This window comes from Oryzias latipes, chromosome 7 (assembly GCF_002234675.1).
Source record: "Oryzias latipes chromosome 7, ASM223467v1".
NCBI lineage: Eukaryota > Metazoa > Chordata > Actinopteri > Beloniformes > Adrianichthyidae > Oryzias > Oryzias latipes.
The window spans coordinates 34,106,321-34,121,831 of NC_019865.2; the positions used below are offsets into that span (position 1 = coordinate 34,106,321).

The following is a 15,511-nucleotide window of genomic DNA, read 5'->3' on the forward strand; positions in this document are numbered from 1 at the left end:
ATGTCAAATCCACTTGCATTGCAGTAGATTTCAAGTACATTATAGTCAATTACAGGAAGAGTGGCAGAGATTCTCAAAGCAATTCGCAGCTATCTTATCAGTGAAATGAGATAGCCAGTGAGCTAGGTCTATCCATCGGAGGAGAAGTACTTGATGCTGCTGCATCACTTCTGGGTTGCACTGCTGAGGGGGAGATTACTGGAGCAGAGCTTCATGCTGCTTCATCAGTGCAGGAATGTGCTGGGATGTGTGGGCGACAGGAGGATTGGCACAGGATGAACTGAGAAACTTTAGCAGCACATCTGGGGACAGAAGAGGAGGATGGGACACTAGTCTATTAACATGTGATTTTAACAATACAAATGAAATAAAATTAATAAATAAAAACTAGAGATAAATGCACAATGTAGACTATACTGTATAATATTATATATTATACATATAGAATAGCATATAGAAAAGAATAGAATAGCATTGGCATTAATACAGTCAATAAGCATAGGTTTCTCTTTTCTTTTTTTGTCTTTCTCCTTTTGTGGCGCCCCTGGATGCAGGGTGCATCCATAGACTGTAAAAACGATGTGTGAAACAAAACGCTGTGTACACAACAACCACTTTTTCACAGTATCTCGAACTTATTGTGCATAGTGTATAACTAAAATGGCATAACTTCTTAGCAATTTGCCTGTTTTTTTGTTGCATGCAGAAATTGTCATAATTAATAAACATGACAAAAAAATAAAATCTACCATTAGAGAATGCCAACGACAATGCAAACATAAGTTTGGCCGCTCTTCATGCTAAATGGAGAAGGTGACTTCACTATGTGTTTTGTGTTCTCAGAGGCCGAATCAAACATCTGGATGTGGTGGCTCTGTTGCGTAGGATTCAGCCTCCATTAGGTTTTGGGAAGCTCTGTCCACACAGAGTGGCCTGTAAGGTAAAGCTGGTGGTGCTGCAGCTCTGCACATAATTCCAGAGTGAGTCTGACTTCAAATGGTCTTCCTCTCCTCTTTATTACAGCGTCTAGTGGCAATGAACATGCCTTTGAACGCTGATGGGATGGTGACCTTCAACGCCACACTCTTTGCTCTGGTTCGTACTGCGCTCAAGATCAAGACAGACGGTGAGTAGCTGCAGAAAGCCATCAGCTTTGATGAGGTAAAACTCACAGTCACAGCGACAAAACTGCATTGCTCAGCTTATCAAAGCTCTGAGCTCATCATTGTTTTCCCTCCAAATGTTTCAAGGGGCTATGTTGTTGTTAAAAGTTTCTCAATCTGTTAACTGGATGAAACCCTAACAACCTCTGAGGGGGACTCATTTCTGCTGAAGGACACATATTTAGCTTATTTCTTTTCTCATTTCCACATAAAACATTCATTATTTGTATAGCACTTTTTAAGCAGAAGCAACCAAAGTGCTTAACATAAAATCACATAAAATCAGAAACAATATGATACAATAAAGAAACAATAAAAGCAATAAAACAGTAAAAGAATAAAATTAACAAGCTGACCAACTAAATCCACTCACTGGAGTTAAAAGCATGACTTTAAATATGAGTTTTTAAAAGTGACTTAAAATGACTGACGGTGCTGGCTGACCTCACAGAGAATGAGAGAGCATTCCAGAGTTTCGGACCTGCAACTGAAAAGCCTCTGTCTCCCTGAGTCACAAGCCGAGCCTGGAACCATTCAAAGCATTTAATCTTCAGATCTTAGGACTCGATGTGGACGATACACATGTAACAGCCCAGAGAGATACAACGGTGCCAGACCATTCAAACATTTAAAAACCAAAAGTAAAATCTTAAAAATGATCCTAAAAGACACAGGCAGCCAGTGAAGAGAGTGTAAAAATGGAGTGATATGCTCACACCGTCTGGTCCCCGTTAACAGGCGGGCCGCCGAATTCTGAACCAGCTGGAGACGGCGAAGCAGAGACTGATCTATACCACTGTAGAGAGAGTTACAGTAGTCCAGTCTGGAGCAGATTAGAGCATGAATCGCTTGTTCCAGGGCATGAGGAGATAGATATGGCTTAACTTTGCTTATTAGCCTCAAGTGATAAAAACTAGACTGGACTACTGCACTGACATGTTTGTCAAATTTAAAATGCCTGTCAAGGTTTACCCCAAGATTCCTAATAAAAGGAGCATATGAGGGGTCCAGGTGGCTAACAGCACGACAGCAGCCTGTCAGCAAGTCAGTCTTTCCAAAAACGAACACCTCTGTCTTGTTTTGTTCAGACAGAGGAAGTTCAGCTCCATCCACGATTTGATTTCTGCCAAGCACTTCTGTAAATTCCCAAGACCCTCAGCTCCTCCAGATTTTAAGGGAACAAAAGTATGGATGTCATCGGCATAGCAGTGGAAGGAAACATTATATTTCCTAAAAATGGACCCCAGTGGCAGCAGATAGAGCGAGAAAAAAAGAGGGCCTAAAACTGAGCCCTGGGGTAAACCATGCTTGAGTGGAGCTTCTGGAGACAGAAAAACTCCTTCCACCTAAATAATATCTGAACCAACTGAGTGCTGTGCCCTTCACACCGACAGAGTGCTCCAGTCGGACTAATAAAACACTGTCATCCACTGTGTCGAAAGCAGCAGTAAGATCTAAAAGAATGAAAACAGTAGAGGCCCCAGAATCCACAGCTAAAAGAAGGTCATTGCACACCCTGAGCAGAGCAGTTTTCAGTGCTATGACAGGATTTAAAACTACAATACAATTACCATCAGTGTTGGGGTGTAACTCAGTAAAATTCCAGGTTGACGCCTTGTTAGCAGTGGGCAACAGGTAGCAGCATCTTAAAACTTAATTTAATATGAAAAGTGATCCCTGACAATGGCTCCAAAGAAAACACCAGTGATGGGTTTTGTAGAAGACAAAAAAACACTTGATGGCTTGGAAAGAGATGGTCATTAAAATTCAGCAGGAACAAATATAAGTTATTCATGAGCAAAAAGACAACAAAATTGTAGAGCTTCAGAAATGACTGGACGACCAGGAGCAACCCTCTAAATTTACTGCATGGTAATTCCCAGAATGAAAATCAAAACCTGCTCAGAAGTTCAAGCAATGTTTGCAGCAGAGCTAGGTATCACCAATATTTCTAGAATTGATTTGATTCGATTCAAGATTTTTTTCGATTCTGTCAATTCATTCGATTCAGTTCGATTCGATTTTGTATTTAAACGGTTTACACATTTAGACATATTTGTATAGAAATTCAATAACAATCTATATATGTTGTGAAGATGTAAATGTATGTAGCATCGGCCAAAATGCTATCGGCAAAGTGAGCCAAACTTCTGCAGAACCTCCCAGCAATCGATTCTTGTTTAGCGATCTGATAGATCAGTGTACAATGCTCCAAAAAAAAGGCCGACGTCGTGGCGAGGAGCGTTACTAGTTTACTTCTGCGAGTGAGAAAGCAGGGCTGCAGCTGCAGAGCTGACTGTAATGGAAACAAAGCATCTTATCCACATTAAAGCACCTCCTTTATCCTGGAATGCTGCCTCATCTTCACACTTTATTGTTTCTGGAAAGAACTGCCCCCCCCCCCCTTTTATTTTTGAAGCACCATTCAGACTCCTGAACCATTTAAAAGTACTGGAGAAGCTACATTAATGTTGAAAATAAACAGCACTTTATTTCTTCAACCATTCTGTAGAACCTTGTTGGTTAAAGTAAAGCACATTCATTCCTTTTTTTGTCTTATACTGAAAAATATTTTGTTGTGGAAATCAGACAATGTTGACTGTTCCCTTTCTATATTTTAAGTTACAAAAATAAAAGCACTATTAATGTGTTTGGGTAAAAGCAACTTATATACAAGATACAGTTGCATGGCTTGACATTGTGATCATTATTATTATGACAATGGAAGACATATTGAAATTCAGGTAGAGTTTTTTTCTAGGTCATACTTAAAGAAGAAAAGAAGAAAGAAAATGTTTTCCGGTAAAATATCGGGATACGTATCATATCCCCAGACTCTTGCTAATACACACCCCTAGTTGGGATCTGAAGATTGGCTAGGCCACTCCAGGACCTTGAAATGCTTCTTACAAATTGTGTTTGGGATTGTTGTTATGCCAAACTGCTTACCTATTGCAGATTCAGTCTTCCCAGTGCAAGCAGACACGTTAGCCCAAGCTTCTACAATCCATTCACAAATTGTAGCGTAACTCGCCCGGCGCTGCCTCCCACAACAATAAAAGCCGCGCCCTGTTGTGCGTATTGCTGCCGTATCGCTTCTGTTCTTCTCGACACTGTGACTCACCAGGATGTCGAAAGTCAGCAGCGCCTGGTCCATGTTGGTGATTTGCTGGGCTGCAGGTGTTTGTTGGTGATCTTTTTACTGCAGTATGAGCAGATGATAAACATCTTTTCATTGTTATCCGATGGAAGTTGCTGTGGCACAGTTATCCTCGCCCGGATGGAAAGATGACGGCGTTTCAAGCGAAAGTTAAAGCGTTACTACCCTCAGTCAAATGGTGACTGCAGAGATTCTTTCCAAAGCGATCGTCAATCCATCGCTTGAGTCGCCTTTTTCCGCAGAAACTCAGCTTTGTCTTGTTGACTGTCGGAGTTCGTTTTCCAACTTCCTCCACTCCATTCATCTTGAATTCTCTGGCAGCTGCTCCCACGTTCCTCCGCACAGCTGATAGCTTGCAGTTTAAACTGTGCTTCAACGATGTCGTAAAAAATGATGTTCTGTTGTTCACGCCACACTTCCCTCCCGCGTTCTCATGCCGTCATCTGCTATGTCCCACAACAACACATTAGGCGCAGCGCCTCATAGGGCGCCCCATACATTTTGGAGAAAATTTAAGACATTTAAGTGCGCCTTATGGTCGTGTAAATATGGTACTCGTTTGTTTGTGACCATCATTGGAGTAAACAGGTATGTTTGCTACATTTGAGTGTGTGTGTGGACAGGCCCCACACCTGTTAGATTTGTTACATCTAAACCTGACCTGACAGTAATGATTATAAATATCCAGCAACTTGTTGCTTTATGAGGCTTTATACCCCCCCCCCCCCCCCCCCCCCCCCTTTGGTCCATCGCTTTGAAGGGCTTAAGGGTTACAGACGACCCTTGGGTGCTTGAGTTCCTGGGAGCAGGTCCACGGGGCAGTCATAAGGATGGTGTGGGGGAAGGGACTTGGTCTACTCTTACAGAACACATCACCCAAGTCATGGTAAACAGGAGGAACATTGCCAAGATCAGGAGGCTCTGGAGCAAATGTTTTCTGGACAGAAGAACAAAACATAGCAGCATTCAAACAGTTCAATAAACAGAACGGACTCCAAAACAAAATCTTTGAGGATGGAGCCCAGTCATCGGGTCGACGATGGGAAGGGTCAGGTGACATCGATCGCTGATGGTGACGTGTCCTAGGACCAGGAACTGGGTTCTCTATCTCATGCGTAAGTAGACCTGAGTCGTGAGATCAATCAGGGCTTCCAAATCTTCAGGAACCTCCCTCGCTGCTAGATTAAGCTTTAAGGGGCTAGAAAGTCCTTGGTGGAACCAAGTGCCTCATTAGGCCAATGAGACCTGGCGGCAATTGTGTGGAACTCTATTGCATAATCCGAAACAGTGCTGGACGCTTGGGACAGCCAGACGAGTTGAGAAGCAGTTGCTCTGTGAGGCGTGGAGGGGTTAAAACAGTCAAAAGATGAGTGGAAAAAGCACTGAAGGAACTGCAATGGGGCACCGCCCGATCCCATCGTTTTACTCTGCCTGTCAAAAAACGTAGGGCACAGGCCACTTTGCTCCTTTCTGATGGAAACTAACTGGGGTTGAAATCAAACTGGAGCCGACCCAAACAAGAAATGACTGGCAATCCTCAGCCGTGCCATCAAACGGTTTAGGAGGACCAAGTCCTATTTGTCAGGGTGAAGGTGAAGGCTGCTCCAGACATGTCAGGCGGCCATGGAGCTCCAACAATCCAGACATGCAGCCACGCAAGTTCTGGGTAAGTGAGGCAATCCCACCATCAGGTGAAAAGGCTCCATCTGTTGGAGGCAACGGAACTTCACAAACTGCTGGGACTGTCATCCTGGTAAGAGCTCAAGAACTCAGATGCAGAGTACGACTTTGACGCAAAAACGGCAAGTTGAAGAATATTTAATAGCAGTAGATCAATAAACCAAGGACCAGCGTCTGCAACACTAAATGATAACAAAACGCTCCAACACAGAGACATAAAACAAAGTGCTATACTTCAGTGAAACGGAGTATGAGATTAATGACCCCGTCTGAAGATTATACGTCCATCAAAAAAGTAACACGGCTGCATCATCAGCAAAAGAAAGAGTTTCTGCTTGTAGTAGAAGAACAGACGAAGTAAACGCACGAGTTTCTGTACTTATTTCCATTTTCATGTGACGCATATATATGTATATATATGTATATGTATATATATATATATATATATATATATATATATATATATAACTTATCCAATTTTGCCAACTTAAATGAATTACTTCAATTGGTAACAAGTAATTGAGTTAAATTTAAAGTAATTTTTTTTTCCATCTTAATTAATTATAATTCTTGAACTCTCATTTGTCTAAGTTTGAGCCGGCAGATCCTCATTCTTATGACAATAAAAAGAACAAAACAGTATGTGCTTTTTGCGTTCATTCATTTAGGAATTTCCCGACATTGTCAATATATCACTTGACTGTAGGGGTGCTATATAAACTCATCATCCTCTCCCTCATAGTGCAGAGACTTGAGCAAAGTAATACAAAATAACTTGTCAAAACACGGTAAAAAACAGTAAAACAGCTGAACAACTAAACACATTTGGTCAAAAAGCCACACTTAAACCCAAATCCGTCCAGACAGGCAAAGGGAATGGTATCCCACAATCCCTTGTGGTGCAGATCTAACAGCAGCACCAAAGTTACACCTACTTAATTGAATTAATTTGAATGAAAGCAAAATAACTGTCTGACAACTACGTGTTATTTTTAAACTGACTTAACAAAAAAAAAGATTTTTAATTATCTTAACTGAAGCAAATAACTAAGTTACATCAAAGTAAAAAAGTTTATTTTTCCAACATCCATACGTGGTCTTATCGCCCTCTCATGGTGGAAAAAGTATTATCTGAGCTTCTTCATCCACTAAATCATCTTCAAATGGACACGCCATGCTGCTTCACCTCTCTGAAAACAAACTAACCTTCAACTAAACCTGCTCCAGACCAGGTTATGTTCAGAGTTGCTATGGCAACTTGACCTACCCTGAAACATACCACTGTTTCTGGAACCGAAAACTGAGGTTATCAACTTCCTTAGCCTCAAACTTACCATGGGAGCTAGCAGAACCTGCTTTCTGGAATACCCCTCGGGTCGCTAGGGCAGTGTTTTTCAACTGGTGTCCCATGTGGGAGATTGTCAAGTGTGCTGTGGGAAATTGCCCTCATTATCTGATCTGAAAACATTTTCCATCTCCAGCATATCAGCTCTGTGTTCATCCTAACAGGTCCTGATAAAACACTGAGTAGTTAGGAATATGAAAAATAATAAAATACTTTTTTCTGTGTTTATTTGATTCAATTAACGACATTTTGATAAGAATGACGGTACCGCGATTTCACCGCAACTAAAGCCGTTTTCTGAAAAGTCCCGCCCCTTTAACTTTCTCCGCCAATCATTCTTGGAGTCTCAATCACATGTCATCATTCTGACCAATCAGAAGTGGTTAAAGTCTATACTTCCTTGTTTCGATTTAGCTCATAAGTCTCTCAGTTCCAACAAAAATACCAGCTAAAGCTCGTCTTTAGCGGTGTAGCTTTACACAGAATTCGGTATCAGACCGTGGAACAAGTGAACAAAACCATGAAGCTCAGAGATGCGAGTCTTCGGTGGATTTTTGCACTACATCTCCCATGATGCAATGGGTTAAAATGACAACGCCTCGACGCACAATGAGTCTCTCCTCTTAAGGTCTTGAAACAACAACAAACACAAATCAAACAGTTTTTAAATCTTCTAACTTAACTTTTATTACATCTTTTAGAAAAAAAACAGCTGCAACTTCCAGCTTCTTCTGACACAATTATCACAAAAATGCACGTGAGATCATGGAGGGACTGTAGATCAATACAGACTATGATTTTCTCCTTTTTTTTAAAAATGTTTGGATGCTGGTGTGCCGCGGGATTTTTGTCAAGGTTAAAGTGTGCCGTGGCTCAAAAAAGGTTGAAAAACACTGCGCTAGGGCATCTTTGCTTAGACTGTTGCTCCCGCGACCATGTCCCAAATAAGCGGAGGAAGATGAATGGATGGATTTTCATGGTACTTTACATTTTACCATATCACCTATCAGCCAAATTTAAAATGCTCAGTTGTTTATTTCTTAGTTTCCCTCCTGGTTCTGCGTTTTTTTTTCAAAAAAAGTTAAAAGTAACAGAGGAATTAATATAGAGACATTGTTAGTTTAAGGATTACTTTTGAGGAATTACAGTTTGGAAGAAATCTGCACAACACTGTTTGTTTTTATATAAAAGAAATTTGCTATTTGCTATACTTGTCATCCGTAACACTAGTGACAATGACTCATTGAGGGAACTTCTGCAGTTTACAAACTTCTGAGGTCTTTAGTGAGCCTGCACACAATCCACTGGCTTTTAATGATGTGACTTCAAGAGATAAACCCATCAAAAAGTAATCGATTACCTTGGTTAGTGGGAACATATCATAGTTGCAATGGGGGGAAAAGATATGAGAAGCCTAAGCCTTCCAGAAATGATTTGACCTGTCAATGCTGTTCACAGGTCATCCTGAACAGGAGAACGAAGAACTGAGAGCCATCATCAGGAAGATCTGGAAGAGAATGAAGCCCAAACTGCTGGATGAAGTCATCCCTCCACATGAAGGTAAGGGAAAACATTCTGCAGGAACTGCTGATGCTGCACACGGTACTGATCCAACAGGATGTCTTATGCAGCAAGAAGTACAGAATACCCAGTAAATAACTGATGGGACAAGAAGATTTGGTGTACAGATTAGTGTACTGATGCAGCAGGAAATATTGCTGCATCTGGAGCTGCAGATTCTACAGGAAGCAATGAAGCAGAAGGATGTGCAGATGCTAAATAGAGTACTAAAAAAAGAAGTTCTGATCAGCATGAAGAATATTCCAAAAAATACTAATACTGCAGAAAATGCTTATGCTACTGAGTATGTTGGAAAACAGGCAGGAATGCGGCCCTCGGGGCCTGGAGTTGACCATCCCTGAAGAATCCGGCTGGAAGTGCTAAAACTGTAGGAAGTTCTGATAAAAATGCAGAATGAATTCTTTCTCAATTACAGAAGAAGAAGTTACCGTTGGAAAGTTTTATGCAACATTCCTGATCCAGGATTACTTTAGAAAGTTTAGGAAGAGAAAAGAGAAGGGGGATCTAACAGGGGACCCAAACTCCACCAATCCGTCTGCTATCCAGGTTTGTATGAATGTCTCTTTCACACACTGTTGGCATTTCATTTTCAGTGTTTAGATGTTTTAAATGAAGCAATAGAGCTTGGATGAATTCATGTGTCCTTTTCTCCCGATGTCCTCTATCAATAGATTCAAGTGTCTGGTTTTCATATATGTTTTTTTTAAATGAGATCTTTAAAAGTGAGAAAATGTGAGTGGATTATTTGTCCTCTGGTGTAGTTATGTAAAGCAGGTCTAAAGACTCTTCAGGACCTGGGTCCAGAGATGCGTTTGGCTCTGAATGAAGACCTGGATCAGGAAGAGGCCATGCTGGAGGAAGAGGAGCTGGAGGACAGTGTCTCCTACAAGGTGCAGATGCTGTGTTGGACATATTTTATATCAAAACTTAGCAAAGGTAACTGCACGGTGACATTTCTTTGACTGTTTCCACAGGCTGAAAACCAATTTGAAGCAGAGACAGAACGAAGAGGCTCCATTCTTACACCCACTGGTAAAATAACTGTTTTACACCCAGGCACCGTGCATATCCTACATATTCTTACATGTGTTTTTGTAAAACTCTGAATCACACATACTTCTAGTCTTTGTTTTACCCTTGGGCCTCAAGTCCCCCTATGACCATTTATTTTTTATAAAAACATCCCCAGTGGTGTTTTGATTATTATTAATTTTCTTAAAGTCATATTTCATGTTTATCCAAAGCCTCTGTTTCCAAAGTCTCCTCTACATGGACGTGGCCATTGGTGCTGAACTAAGTAGCACCGCCCTCGCTCCCCCCCTTTTTGCAAGCTGCATCTTGCATGAGTGAAGAGCTTTGACACAAGGGGGAGGACACAAAAGACACCAACTGATGGTCTCTATTCTCAAAAGTTTGTCTTTAGCAATAAAGAAAAGGTGAGAACAAATGTGTGTAACAAACCCTGTTCTTTGATAAAATTACACACCAAAAAGGACAAAGAAGAGCTCATGAAAATGCTTTGAATGACATAACTTAGGCTACATTGCACCAGCAAGCAGCACTGGCTGTGGCTCAGAACTGATTTGATGCAAGGACATGCAGATTGTTGAATTCACTTGCACAGCAATTCAAATGAAAGGCCAGAAAGAAAGTGACTATTCACTCATAATTTTTGAAATGCAAAATATTTTTTTTCTTAGCTACACTGACCCAGAAGAAGGGTTAAGGATTACTATGGGGTACGGTTAAGCTGCATTCTCACTAAATGGGATTCCTGCGGCAGAGGCGACCAGTTTTAATGTTAATTCAGTGGTATAGATGTGATTTGGGATACTGCGGCGCGATTTGTTAAATTCCCACTATCTGTCACACACCTAGGTGTGCGAAATTTGTTCTCCGCATTTGACCCATCCCCTGGGGGAGCGGTGAGCTGCAGACACAGCTAAGCTCGGGAACCTTTTGGTGGTTTAATGTTCTGAGTTAATGAGGACCCAAGGTAAGGCACACACAGGGTGGGAATAAAGTTTATTTGGAGCGTTCCATAAATCCAAAAAACGTCCAGACTCCAAAGGACGGATGCTGTTATGTCCGGCTGAGCTTGTGAGGCAGCATGACGTCACATGCGAGGGGGGGAATCCCGTTAGAGGCGAAGACAGCCAGGTCCGTGTGTGTAACTGGGAAGAGGAGAGAAGCAGACAACTGTCGGGAGTTGGGAGGGGCAGGCTCCTTACGTGAAAGTTGTGAGAGGAAAGAAGCGGGCTCCGCGTGAGCGTCAAGGGTTGGGAGACACAGAATCCCAGCGTGTGGAGCCAGAGGGGGACAGAAGAGCATTTCTTGACCTGAAACTTAAGATTCTACTGGGAGAAAAATCACGAACTGGCAGAGAATGAGCAGACACACCCACCTCATATACCTTTGGACACAGCCGAAGCCACGATTCATTAATCAGGGAACAGGACCCAATCCTGACGTTTAATCCCCCAATCCAACCCCTTAATGCTGCGTGTCAAGCAGGGAGGCATTGGGTCCCATTTTAAAAATCTTTGGTATGACTTGGCCTGGGTTTGCGCCGACGACCTTCCAGTTACAGGGCGGGCACTCTAACCATAAGGCCACTGAGTTAGTTTGATTTGAGAGGTGGGTGCGGCCCAAAGATCCAGCAGCAGCGCGATTTCAGCGGCATATGGTACGTGTCTGAACCATATCGCCCAGCTCAACAGTAGATTGGGTACTGTTGGACAGTCTGTCCCAGGGCCCATGGAGCTGGAGCGATCCCCATCACTGGCGAGCTGGCAGCCAGACAGAGACCCGCTGCTGGATAAGGAGCTAGCCTGCCTGGGTCTCCTGAACTTTATGATATTTTTCCAATTTTCACAGGGCCAATAATTAAAAAGGTCCTGGGATCTTAGGCTACATTCACACTGCAGGCTGAAACGACCCAATTCCGAATTTTTTGCCCCTAAGCGGCCCAATTCCGATCTTTTCATGACAGTCTGAATGACACAGATCCGATCTTTTCAATTGCGACCCAGGCCCCGTGGGTTTGCCGTCCTGATTCCGAATTGTAGCCGTTCTTTTCAATTGCGACCGCCGTCTGACCGGCCAGGCGACTTGATTCCGAATCGTACGTCATCGACACGCAACAAACGTCATCATTTTGCGTTGAAGTAGGCGGGAACGAGAACGTAAACATCAACTATGGTGGACGATGCTGCTGAGACCAGTCAGTGGAAGGGAAGCGAGATCCCCGATTGGATTAATAGTTGGGGTAATCGCTCTATTCAGGCCAAACTCCAGGGCTGGGCGGTTTTTGAAAAAATTTCCAGCTAAATGGCAGAGCGTGGTGTTGAACCTTTCCTGCGATAACTTTTTTTTCTTTCTCCCCTTTCCGACGTGCTCAGAAGCGCGGGGGACCCAGGCGATCCCCCTCCTCCTCCTCCCTGTTCTGATCCTTAGATTCTCCAGAACAGGTTAATAAAGAGTCCATAGCATTTATTCTGGGGGAAACCTTCTTTTATTACCGTCATCCGTAACACACAACATGAATGCGCGCACACACTGCCCCCCCCCCCCTATTCTCTATCGCGGCACGCGCTTGCACACACAAACACGCGGGCGCAACACATACACATTCCTCTTCCACTACAGTGGGTACAGACGATCCCGACTCCATTGCCTTCTTAAAATGAGAAGATTGTAATTGTGCTGCTCCTTCGTGAAAATAAATTTAATATTACAAAAAGAGCTCCGCTTTTGACAACACTGTTGTTGACATCCATTGTTAACGTTGGCTCCACAAACAAGTGACGTCGTTCACCGTTGAGTATTCTTCTGGCTTCTGCGCATGCGGGTCTCGTTTGGGTCGTGTCACGGTCACACTGGAGATCACAAAAGTTCGGATTTACTTGGAAATGTGAACGGTCTAGCAAACAAATCCGATTTTTTCAAAAAATCCGAATTGAGCATTAAGCCCTGCAGTGTGAACGTAGCCTTATTCTGGCTTTTAGTTTTTACCCTCTGTGGTTAATGAGGGACAACAAGCCGCTTTAAACTCGGTCAGAGAGAGAACTCAAATGCGGAGAACACATTTGGGACTTTAATTTTAAATACGTGCTGCCAACAAGAAAATCCAGCTTTGGACGCGCTTAAAATACGAAGGGCCAATGCAGGAATGTACTCTCATCGTGGATCACGTCGGAGCTACCAGTACGACAACACCTCCTCCATCAAGTCATTCTGGTCCTCTGCTCGCCGTCCATCAAGACACATCGGTCGCCATGCTAACCGCAGCGTCCTAGCTCCTGTTGTCCGCTTGGCTAACATGGCTAACAATCACCCCCGCATATCAGTCAACGTCGGTCTTCTGAACATTCGCTCCCTCACAACAAAGGGAGATCTTGTCCCTGAATGAAACTTGGCAAAATCCCCTGGATTTCACTCCACTGAATGATGCCACGCCACCGGGGTTTGTTTACATCGCCAAACCACGTGATTCGGGCCGCGGGGGCGGTCTCGCAATGATCTATCGCGAGAACTGGAAGATTGCGCCTGTGACTGCTCCTGTGTTTGGATCCTTCGAATCTTTAGTTTGTCAATTCTCTGGACCAGTCCCAACTATCGTTGCCACCATCTATCGCCCACCTAAACCCAATAAGGAATTTATCTCTGACTTTTCAAATTTTTTGACACACCTCTCCCTACTCTCACCAAACATAATACTTCTGGGTGACTTTAATATCCACATGGACAGAAGTAATAATTTAGCTGCCAAAGATTTTATATCCTGTTTGGACAGCTTTGGTATTCATCAACACATCACAACTCCTACCCACATCAAAGGACATATTTTGGACCTTGTCTGCTGCTCAGGTGTTTTGCCAAATGCCTGCAAAGTGGATCCCCTTCCTCTCTCTGACCACTCCCTAGTAACCTTTAATGTCAATATTGCATCCACTGGGTCAACCCCCACACGCAGCATCACCTACCGTAAACTTAATAACATTAACCTGGATCATTTCTCATCCCACATCACTAACCTTCCTGACACCGACAGCCTCCACACACCTGATGAACTTGTCTCACATTACAATAACAATCTCCGCAACACCCTGGATATCCATGCTCCGCTCAAAACCAGAATGGTCTCATTTTCTCTCACTGCTCCCTGGTTCACTCCCTACCTCAGACAACTTAAAGCTAAAGGGCGTGGACTGGAAAGACTCTACAAAAAAACGGGAAATGTACACCAGTCACCTCTCCCACTATGAGGACTCCATCTCTAAAGCCAAGACAGCATACTACTTCACTTTAATAAATACCCGTGAAGGGAATTCTAAGGCCCTCTTTTCCCTCCTTTCCAAAATTACACAGCCTACTAACCAACTACCTCCCCATCTGTATTCCTCTGACTTCTGCGACACTTTGGGTTCCTTCTTCAATTCAAAAATACATCACGAACTACTAGTAAATCCTGACCCTGACCTAGCTCCCCCAATACGGTTTGACACACATCATTCATTTTTATCATTTTCTCTACCATCAGTCAACGAAATTGCTGAGCTAATTAAACACTCTAAATCCTCAACCAGTCAACTTGATCCACTTCCTACAGTTCTGGTCAAAGCTACTCTTCCCTCCCTGTCCCCTCTAATCACCAACGTGATTCAGTCCTCTCTCACCACTGGAATTGTTCCCACCAGTCTCAAAAAGGCTGCTGTCACCCCAATACTCAAAAAACCAGGATTAGACCCCTCAAACCTCAACAATTTCCGCCCCATTTCTAATCTTCCGTTCATCTCTAAAATCCTTGAAAAAACCGTTGCAGAACAACTCCGCATACATCTATCGCAGAATAACCTATATGAACAATTCCAGTCTGGCTTCCGCCCCCTTCACAGCACAGAAACGACTCTCCTTAAAATATCGAACGATCTCCTCCTTGCTGCTGACTCCGGGCTACTTTCCATTCTCGTCCTCCTTGATTTGAGCTCAGCCTTCGATACAATCTCCCACACCATCCTCCTAGACAAAATGTCCGCCATAGGTATCAGAAACATACCTCTCAACTGGTTTCACTCTTACCTCTCTGGTCGCACCCAATTTATTCAATTAAAACAGTTCACTTCCCATACAGTTCCTGTCACTACAGGTGTTCCCCAGGGCTCCGTCCTGGGACCCCTGCTATTTATCATCTATCTTCTCCCTCTTGGTCAAATCCTCCGTAAATACAAGATTCACTTCCATTGTTATGCAGACGATACTCAGCTCTACATCTCCACCAAGCCAAATTCCTCTCTACCTCCCACTTCCCTCACTGACTGCCTTCTTGCAATAAAATCCTGGTTCACTACTAATTTCTTAAAACTAAACAACGATAAAACTGAACTTCTCCTGATCTGCACCAAATCTGTTATTAACAGCATCCAGAAATTCTCAATTCCCTTTGAAACCTCCTCCATTTCCCCCTCCTCTCAGGTTTAGAGTCTGGGTGTCATCCTGGACAGCACCCTCTCCTTCACTTCTCACATCAATAGCATCACCCGGTCTGCCTATTTCCACCTTTGCAGCATCCGTCGTCTTCGC

The 15,511-nt window shown here is 43.1% G+C and overlaps 1 protein-coding gene across 2 annotated transcripts in view; it reads left to right on the forward strand.

The window, feature by feature from the left end:
• Positions 1 to 15,511, forward strand: part of LOC101171727 (voltage-dependent L-type calcium channel subunit alpha-1D-like) — a 91,390-nt gene that overhangs the window by 66,778 nt on the left and 9,101 nt on the right. For both annotated transcript variants that reach the window (XM_023957109.1, XM_023957110.1), the window contains exons 38-43: positions 844 to 940; positions 1,024 to 1,126; positions 8,807 to 8,908; positions 9,345 to 9,475; positions 9,691 to 9,819; positions 9,904 to 9,961. In XM_023957109.1, coding sequence (XP_023812877.1) covers positions 844 to 940; positions 1,024 to 1,126; positions 8,807 to 8,908; positions 9,345 to 9,475; positions 9,691 to 9,819; positions 9,904 to 9,961 — 620 coding nt within the window. The remainder of the gene's footprint in view (positions 1 to 843; positions 941 to 1,023; positions 1,127 to 8,806; positions 8,909 to 9,344; positions 9,476 to 9,690; positions 9,820 to 9,903; positions 9,962 to 15,511) is intronic.